Source organism: Fundulus heteroclitus, unplaced genomic scaffold, assembly GCF_011125445.2.
Source record: "Fundulus heteroclitus isolate FHET01 unplaced genomic scaffold, MU-UCD_Fhet_4.1 scaffold_140, whole genome shotgun sequence".
Classification (NCBI taxonomy): domain Eukaryota; kingdom Metazoa; phylum Chordata; class Actinopteri; order Cyprinodontiformes; family Fundulidae; genus Fundulus; species Fundulus heteroclitus.
Genome location: NW_023396552.1, coordinates 55,540 through 64,488, shown reverse-complemented (window position 1 = coordinate 64,488; position 8,949 = coordinate 55,540). Strand labels below are relative to the sequence as shown.

Below are 8,949 nucleotides of genomic sequence, written 5' to 3'. Positions count from 1 at the left end.
CTGCAGCTGACCGGGTCGTTTAGCATGTTTTGCATTTGATTAGAGTTAGACATTTCTCTTTAAATCAGGGGTCACCAACCTTTTTGAAACTGAGAGCTATTTCATCAGCACTGTGTCACACGAAAGGCTACCTGTACTGACCTTTGAACTACAAGAGTCCAAGCTTACCTTAACTTTACATAATATAAACATGTTTTTAATGCTTTTGTCATTTTTAAATCTATGTAAATGAATGAATAAACAGGAAGAGCAACTGAATAAAATAGCATTTTAAATGAAGCTCACTGGAGAGTGGTGCTATTTATTAGAACAGGCTTGTGGGCACTACATATGGTCCTTAGGGGCTACCTAGTGCCCACGGGCACCATGTTGGTGACCCCTGGTCTAGAGTGAGGAGCGCTATTATCCAGGGTGAGCTCAGAGTATAGGGCCACCTGCCTTTCTCATTAAAAGGTGTCAGCTGAGGTGGTTCAGGCATCTGATCGGGGTTCTTCCTTGGCATCTAACTTAGGATGTTTTCAGGGTATGTCTACTAGAGACCCCCAAGCGAAACCAGAACATGCTGTGGCGGCCATATATCCTTTCAGGCCTAGGAAAACATTGGAACCCAGAATGAGCTGAAGAGTTTCACTTGGGAGAGTGATCCATGAGTTTCCGTCTTGGACCTGAAATATTGTGAACAGCCAGATGGATTGATTACAGGTTTAATGAAATGATGGACTTTCCAGCAAGACTTGGCACCTGTCCACAATGCCAACAGTACCTCATGCCTGGTTTAAATTATCACTGCAGTCGATTGGTATTCAGTAGTACACCTCATTTCACCCAAACTCCACATTTTGTGATGATTGCTTAGACTCTGTTAAATGGTGGATGGCTGACAGTTTTATTAACCTCCTGAGACCCGAGCTTTTATTTGGAGTTTGTTTTTTGAATTTACAAGTTACATAGGATTAGTAAGACCTAATAAGTTTAAAAACTAAACTCTGTCATGATGCCATAAATAGTTTTTGAAAAAAATGATGTCCTCATATGAGGACACTGGGTCTATATTCTCAAATGACACAACAAAGACATGATTGGCTGAAACATATAAATCCAGTTTATTTCAGACATTTGGCCATAAAACAAAGGACTAAGAAGGTATTTCAAAGAGTATTTCATGCAACTGGGATGGCTACCCATATATATAGCCAAGTAACAGAAAACCTTTGTAAAAAGTAGTCTGGATATCCTAAATAGACTTACTGGTCTATTTAGTCTATAAATTGGAAAATTTACTACTAGCAAGAACATATTATACTTGTGAAAAGTTTTAAATATTTCCATATTCATCTAATCAAAATATGGGATGAAATATAACTTACAACAACCATTTATATCTGTAAACTTTCCCACATTTATCCAACCACATGGCACAATCAATAACGAAATATAGCCCCGATGTCCTCAAATGAGTACGTTATCTTTACAGACATTGTGCTTTGCTACTGTAGATTTTTTTTTTCAAATTTGCATGTCTTTTGAAGCTAAAGATATAATTGTGCATAAAAACACTGGTTTCAAACATGAATTATTATTTGGATTTTTACCTTGGCCATTTTTGTCACGAGAGTTGTTGTAGAAGCTTTTCACTGGAATCCCCGCCATCTTGTTTTCATTCAAATGAGTGTAGTATTATCATGTTACCACTAGAGGATGCTGGGAGTGTCTACTAATGAGGCCAGTGGGTTAAAGTTGTAAAAAATAAAGTATTAGAGGCAGAGAGGCAAATATGCAATGTCCCCGTATGTGGACGCAGGGTCTAGGCGAAGACAGCACAGAGCATTCTGTTCAGTGGCCCCACACTCCAACAACTTTTATGCATTGTTGGTGCTTGTATAGCACTTTGTAATGTTGTATGTTTTAAAAAGTGTTATATACAGTATAAATAAAGTTTTGCTTACTTTAATAAAGCAACCTGGGCTCAGCAGTAGTGCATAGCCCGATCACTTCCATGCCATGTTGGATTTATGCAGAAATGAATGTCAAAGGGGTGTTGAGAGAATGTTTTGCACAGTGTATAGACATAGTAAGCATACTATAAACAAAGTGAGCCAGCATTCCTGAATGAAAAGCTGTTTTTTATTGGTTTTATATAATAGTCACATCTTTTGAGGAACTGAACGTGTGGTTTTCGTTAGCTGTAAGTCATAATAACAAAAAATACCAGGAATAAACCCTACAAATATGTCACTCATCGTGCAATGGACCATTGTAATTTAAGAGTTTAAAATTTTAAAAACTGATAACCAAAATAAATTAACTTTGTAGCTCAAAACAATTAGGTTTACTCAGAAGTTAAAGGAAGCTGACAATGTTTACTACTACATACATTAAGTCCTTCTGGAGATAAAGGAATTCTTTTCTGGTTACATATTATGGATGTTCTTACAAGAAATACTAACTCTTCTCAAACTAACACATTTAAGTGCACATATAAGGAACAATTTTTATAACAAACTAACCTGATATGTTTGTTTGTTTTAAACTTCTCAACTCATGACCCCTTTCAACTTCAGATGAAAGGGCTCATTAAATGGAAAAGCCGACAAATGAAACAAGCCCCCAAGATTGAATGACTTGATGATATCACGTATCCAAATTTAATTTTTAGAACATCTGGTGTATTACTAAGGTTGCTAACGCTAGACAGATTACCCATTTAACAGCAGGTTCAAGTATTTATACGTTTAAAATCATGTCACTTAACAGTCAGGTCCTCTGTGTCCTTTTAGTTTATTTAATTAGATTATCTTTATTTTATTTTTTGTTATGTACAGCACAATGGAAACTTTTTCTGTTGTTAAATGTGCTATATAAATAAAGTGGATTGGACTGGATACCACATTTTGATCTGAGCTGAGCAAGAGATAAATGAGGTGGTGGGTAAATTAATTGATTCCATAATTCATTGCTTTTTTTACTATTAAAAATAATGTGAATATTATTTTCAAATCTTTTAAGGTGAACCAAAAAAAAACATCTAAAAAGGAAATTCTCAAAGACAAATTATAGACAATTATGTTGCGTATTTCCAGCTGTCTGGACTGGCCTTTACACGGTAATGCCGTGACATTTTACATGCCAGTACAGCAGGGGGCAGTGTGGCGTTCTTACGCTGCCACCGTCCGCCTCCCTTTGCAACGAGAAACGCTTCCATCTCGGAGACTGACAGGCAACGCGGAGCGCGACTGTGTGGACCGACGGTCCAGCTAGATATATCTGCTGTGTTCCTCTTCCCTTTCAATTTTGTGCGAGGGTTGTAGTTATAATCTGTGTAAGTTGAACCGCTGTTTAAGTGGCTACTCTGTGGATTGATGTTTGTTTGGTCGCTGCTGGTGCGGCTCGGTGACGACAGTCATAGGAGCTAAAGCGGCAGGCTGCCAGGCCTTAGCTCGGGAAGCGGGCTAACTTTAGCCTGCTTTGTTGTTTTGCTGACCCTCCACGGCTCATTCGGCGTGACTCTCGTCTGTTTTCGCTCATCGGCGAAGGTTTGATCAATCTCGTCCTGGCGTGGTCATTTCACGGCGTTGTGCTTGTCTGGCCTGTTCTGCGGGCTTCCTTCCGTGAAGCTTTGGCTTTGTGTGACGGGTAGCCAATATGGAGGCGTAACATCATCTGCTTCCACGCATTGGTAGCTGATTGCTCCACGCCTCTTGCTATTTTGCAGGGTCATAAAGTGAGCGGCCCAGACCGCATCTTTCGGGCCCGTACGTAGCAAACCTCAAGTGCACGTTGTCTGCTGGACGATGACGTGATGTTTTTGTTAAAGCGCCTGTTTTCGCTTTTGTGCTGGTGTCGTTTTTACGATGTTATGTCTCGGTTCTGGGACCATCAACCTATATGTGCAGAATGGCAACATCTGGTTGATTTTTAGTGTTTTTTTTGTTCAGATCACGCAGCTGGATTGCATGCATTAATTTGACTGAGCACAATGGTTGGATGGATGGTCACCTTCTGTTATGGCCTTTAAAGTTTAGCAAACTGCTGGATCTCATACAAACCTGGATGCAACGCACATTCTGGGAGAACGGTTCAGTATCTTTGGTACCACTGGTGGTAAATCTAAAGCATTGGAAGATGGCCTGGAAGATGAATAGCTTGTTCTTTTATGGCACCCTGTTTAAGGAAATCCCTGTTTGGTAAGCTAAATTGGGAACAGAGGAAAGGACATTTTCACCGTGGAAATAATCCTAGAAAAGGCAACTACAAAACTTCCGTTACCTTGGTTTATAAAATAACAGTTATGTGACCTAAGGTTGGATGGCTGAGTTAATTAACCTTATAGGATGTTATCAGTGGTCTGATAAGGTACATTTTAAAGCAGAGGTCCAGTACAGGGCGTAGACACGCACCAATTATGTAATTGATATTCTGTTTAATAATGTGATGGCCAGGTTGGATATAAATAATCCAAAATCCCTTGCAGGCCGTCAGACTGCCTGTAGCTGATCTTTTTTAAAATGACCTCAGTGTTTTACTACACATTCAGATAGTTTAGCCTGGTATAAAACTGGAGAGGTGTCATTGTGAAAGGAGTGGCTTTATTTTTTTACATTAAGTAGTGTGTATATATATTCTCTTAGCCAGGCCCATGTATAAAATCCCCCAGAAATCCACCATTTGCAAACCGACGATCGATCATTTAGCTAATTAATAACTTGGTGGACGACCTGTTTATTTGAATCGAATGTTGACACTTCGGACATTTCATTTAATCAAAGTGAGGGGATTCTCATGAGAGGAGAGGAATTATAATAATTCCTCTCATGCGAATCTAATGACAAATAATTGTCAGGGAGTGTTGGCCTAGTGGTTAGAGCAGCGCGCTTGCACTCAGAGAAGGATGCAAGTACCCGGTTCGATCCCCAGCGCCTGTCCTCTGGGTCCCTGAGCAAGACCCTTACACCCAGATTGCTCCCCGGGCGCCGCACATAGCAGCCCACTGCTCCCCTAGGGGATGGGTTAAAAGCAGAGAACAAATTTTGTTGTAATGTATGTTTCAATGACAATAAAGATGATATTAATATTATTATTATTATAAACACACAAAGAGTAGTTTTGCCAGACGGGATGATTCAGTTACAAATGAATGCCTTAAAGTTGTAGGTTATGCCACAGTGAGAACCACAGGTTTTTTTTTAAAGCACAGAGAGACGGTTTCTGAAATTTTGAAAATTTGTTTAGATACGAGGCATTGTTTTAAAAAAGTGATTTCATCCGTGATTAGGTTTTCATAAAACTACAGAACAGCACCTGGACTAATTCGACTTTTGGTTATCGCATGCAGAGTTTATTCTGGATGCTTGGTGTTTTTTTTGGGGGTTTTTTGTGTGTGAAAGAATCAGCAAAGGTTGCCCTAAACACCCCTTTTGTCTGTCCATTTAGATCCTGAACATAAAAGCCTGACACAATGACCTTCCTAATCGCTGTCGTAGCACGTGTTCCCTCTGTATGGACCCTTTTTTTGTGTGTGGTGTCGAGCCTGCTGAGGCAGAGAGCCTGTCCTGTTGAACTCGCTTTGTGCTGCGCCTCTCTGGGAAAATAAAACTGGCTGTTTGACACGACAACTCAGAGGAAATCTCTGAAGTATAACATTAAGGAAATGTCTCTGCAATCTTTGAGTAGTAGTAATTTTAAGAAGTGCTTTCATTTCATTTATAGATTGTTGAGTATTGAGTAAGCCTTTAGAATGTTTTGGAGCATTTTTAAAAGAGTAAATGTAATACATTTGAAAGTAAAAAAAAAATATTTGTTTATTTGTCACAGGCAGTTGGCTTGAAAAAGGCCAGGTTTACCCAGTTGGTGCGTGTTTAGTGCTGTGTTGGAGCTTTGGTAAGATTTTCAGATCGTCTAAAGTTGCAAAAGCCTACGGTGGATCTGTGAGAGTTTGGTTTGCCTGAGATGGAGAGTTTTGGAGCGCCTAAAGGACTCAGGATGAGTTTTTTTTTTTTTTTCTTTGATGGATGCTGGAACTCAACCGGTATTGAAAAGCGCTGCAACAGTAACCATGTGTCCCAGAACCGTTTCAGGACTGGGCTTCTAATCAGTCTCGTTCTGAAAGTCCCCTCTGTTGAGTTGTTTTGGTTATGTAAGGAAAGGTATTTGGTAATAATTTGAGGTTATTTTATTCCAACATGATGCCCAGTATATGTGCCTGAAGTTGATATGTTAAGAACAAAGGGCCTGGGATATGAAATGCAATTGCATGTGAATCATTTCCCCCTTGTGTTTTATATTGGAGCCATGTTCGTTTTAGAGGTGGCTTTTGCGGGCATCCGAAAAATCCTCTACATTCATTTTTTTTCCTTTGCATTTTTATTCAGCCTTTGTGATCAACTAAATGTCGGGATATTCATCCAGAGCCCAGTGAGGCTCTGGATGCAGTAATGCTGTTTTGTGTACCCCTTTGTCTACAGGTGCCGTTGTTTGTGCTTCATCATGGCGGTCGTCATCCGTTTACAGGGACTGAGTGTCACGGCAGGTTCTGCGGATATTCGCAGGTTCTTCACTGGCCTCCAAATTCCAGACGGAGGTGTCCATATAATCGGTGGGGAGCTAGATGAAGCTTTCGTTATCTTTGCTTCAGATGAAGATGCAAGAAGAGCCATTGCACGGTCGGGGGGGCTGATTAATGGGATCCCTGTGAGATTGCTGCTAAGCAGCAAACAAGAGATGCAGAACGTGCTCGAAAGAACGACGCAACAGGTGAAGCTGGAGGAGACCAGGCGAATCGAGGGCAATGGAAGAGCTTCAAGATCCATCGACCTCGACGTGGGCAGAAGATCTAGTAGCCGGTCGGGTTACAGCCCTCCCTCCCATCGCCAACAGCCGTCAGACGCCGATGACCCCTTCATTGTGTTCCTGAACGGACTGCCTTTCTCTGTGACTGAGGAAGAAATACATAAATTCTTTCATGGTTTACTCATTGATCAAATTATCTTGTGTAAAAAAGCAACGGGGCAAAACAATGGAAAAGGCTTTGCCAAATTTAGAACCAGGGAAGATACGTTGGAAGCCTTGAAGAGGGATGGGAAATACATTGGGTCAAGGTATGTTGACGTCCGCTCAACAACAGCCAATAATTGGTTTCGAGCGATTGGTGAAACGCCACCTTCAGTCAACACGATGGCGAGCTTTGACAGGGGAAGAGCACCTGTCCGCAGTCAGAGAAGTCCCCCGTATCAAGCTAGGTCTCGATCGCCCCTGGTCCAGAAGGCCGCTGAGGAAGAATACTGTGTGCTGTTGGACAATCTGTCCTTTGCAGTGGAGAAAGAAGACTTAAAGCACCATTTTAAGGATGCGAAGCTTGAGAACGACCAGATTCTGTTTCTAACTGATGTTGAGGGAAAAAGAACCAGGTCGGCCTTTGTGCTCTTCAAGAGCATCCGTGACTATTGTGACGCTTTGAGTCAGGAGAAAATCCATTTCCTCAACCGATGGATTCATGTCCGGCCCATCTCAAGAGAGAACATGCTCAGGCTGCTGGAATCTCAGAATGAGCCCTCTGGTCCTCCTGGCAACCCAAAAAGGTATCCGGAAAAGTCTCCATCTCACCCAAGAGAGCCTTTTGACTCTGCAAAAGTCTGTGCGTTTGTAAGAAACCTGCCATGTGATGTGAGAATAGTTGAGGTCATTGACTTTTTTCAGGGGTTTAATGTCACGGAGGACATGGTACGGGTTCTGTACGACCATAAAGGAGACGGGGTTGGACAGGCTCTGGTTCTCTTTGGGTCCGAGGCAGAGGCCACGGAAGCACTTTCTCTCAATGGACGACGGTTTCTGGGGTCTGAAGTTGAAGTGAAGTGCATTACGCGCGCTCAGATGGACCAGCTGGCCGCTGAGCCGCCAAAAGTGCAACCGGTGTTTCCAAAGGAAGGACCGTACTGGGGCAGGATGAGCGAGCCTCCCTACGGACCTGGTAGTGACGCTTACCTTGGTGCTAACGCATACGGCGATATGAGGAAACCCAAGGATGGTATTTTCCCTTTTAAAGAGGAGCGCTTCCGTGGAGGTCATGACTACGAATCTCATGGGGTAAGAGCTCGTTCACCGCGGGACAGGGGCAGCGGAGGACACGAGAGGTTCGGACCGCCCGCTCAGCGATACGACGGTCCCACCTGTGTACAGTTGCTTAACTTGCCGTTCCAGATTAGAAGCGAGGAAGTGTACGACTTCTGTTATGGATATCGGATCATACCCGGATCTGTCTCGCTCCAGTACGAGCCCAGCGGGAAACCTAAAGGATCCGCCACTTTGGTGTTCGAGACTCGTCAGGAGGCCTTAACCGCAATTCAGGAACTGAACGGGAGGCCGATCGGACCAAGAAAAATCCACCTTTTGCTTGTTTGAAATGTATTTGTACGTATAAACATTCAAAACAATGGAACAGATGCAACGTAGTTTAGTTTTTTTTTTGTAGCTGTTTTTCCTAACGGCTAATACTGGGCATAGGTCTTGACTCGTGACATAGCGTGATTTGTGTTAGTGATTTTCCTTAAGATAATTTTGTTCTTCCTGAGGAAGTATTCATTTAGTATTCTCTGGGGTGGGGTTTTATGCAACGGTTGATGTTTTTTGTTTTCACTCAAGTCTTTCAGTTTGTTTTGCAACATCATTTGTACCTCGAAGCATGTCATACATTATTTAAAAAAATTAAAATCAAATGATTCAACAGTCTCTTTAGTTTGTGTCGTCTCCTTAAGTCTGATTCCCTGAAGGAAAAGGATACAGTAATTTTGAATCAGATAAGTGTTACTAAGCCTACTTATTACTTATTCTAGTTTTCTAATACTTATTCTACTCGACATTTTCAAGATGGCATTCTCTTTATTGTGCTGATGAAACTGAGCATCTCAGTCTAGGATACCTATTTGACTTGGTTGAATATAATTTTATCTGTTTGAT

The 8,949-nt window shown here is 41.7% G+C and overlaps 1 protein-coding gene across 1 annotated transcript; it reads left to right on the top strand.

Annotated features, from left to right (window-relative positions):
• Nucleotides 1-3,177: 3,177 nt before the first annotated feature.
• rbm12bb (RNA binding motif protein 12Bb) lies at nt 3,178-8,721 on the top strand. Its single transcript, XM_012862677.3, has 2 exons — nt 3,178-3,319; nt 6,462-8,721. Exon 2 carries the CDS (start codon nt 6,484-6,486, stop codon nt 8,392-8,394), a length of 1,911 nt encoding a protein of 636 aa, XP_012718131.2. The 5' UTR covers nt 3,178-3,319; nt 6,462-6,483; the 3' UTR covers nt 8,395-8,721.
• Nucleotides 8,722-8,949: the final 228 nt, after the last annotated feature.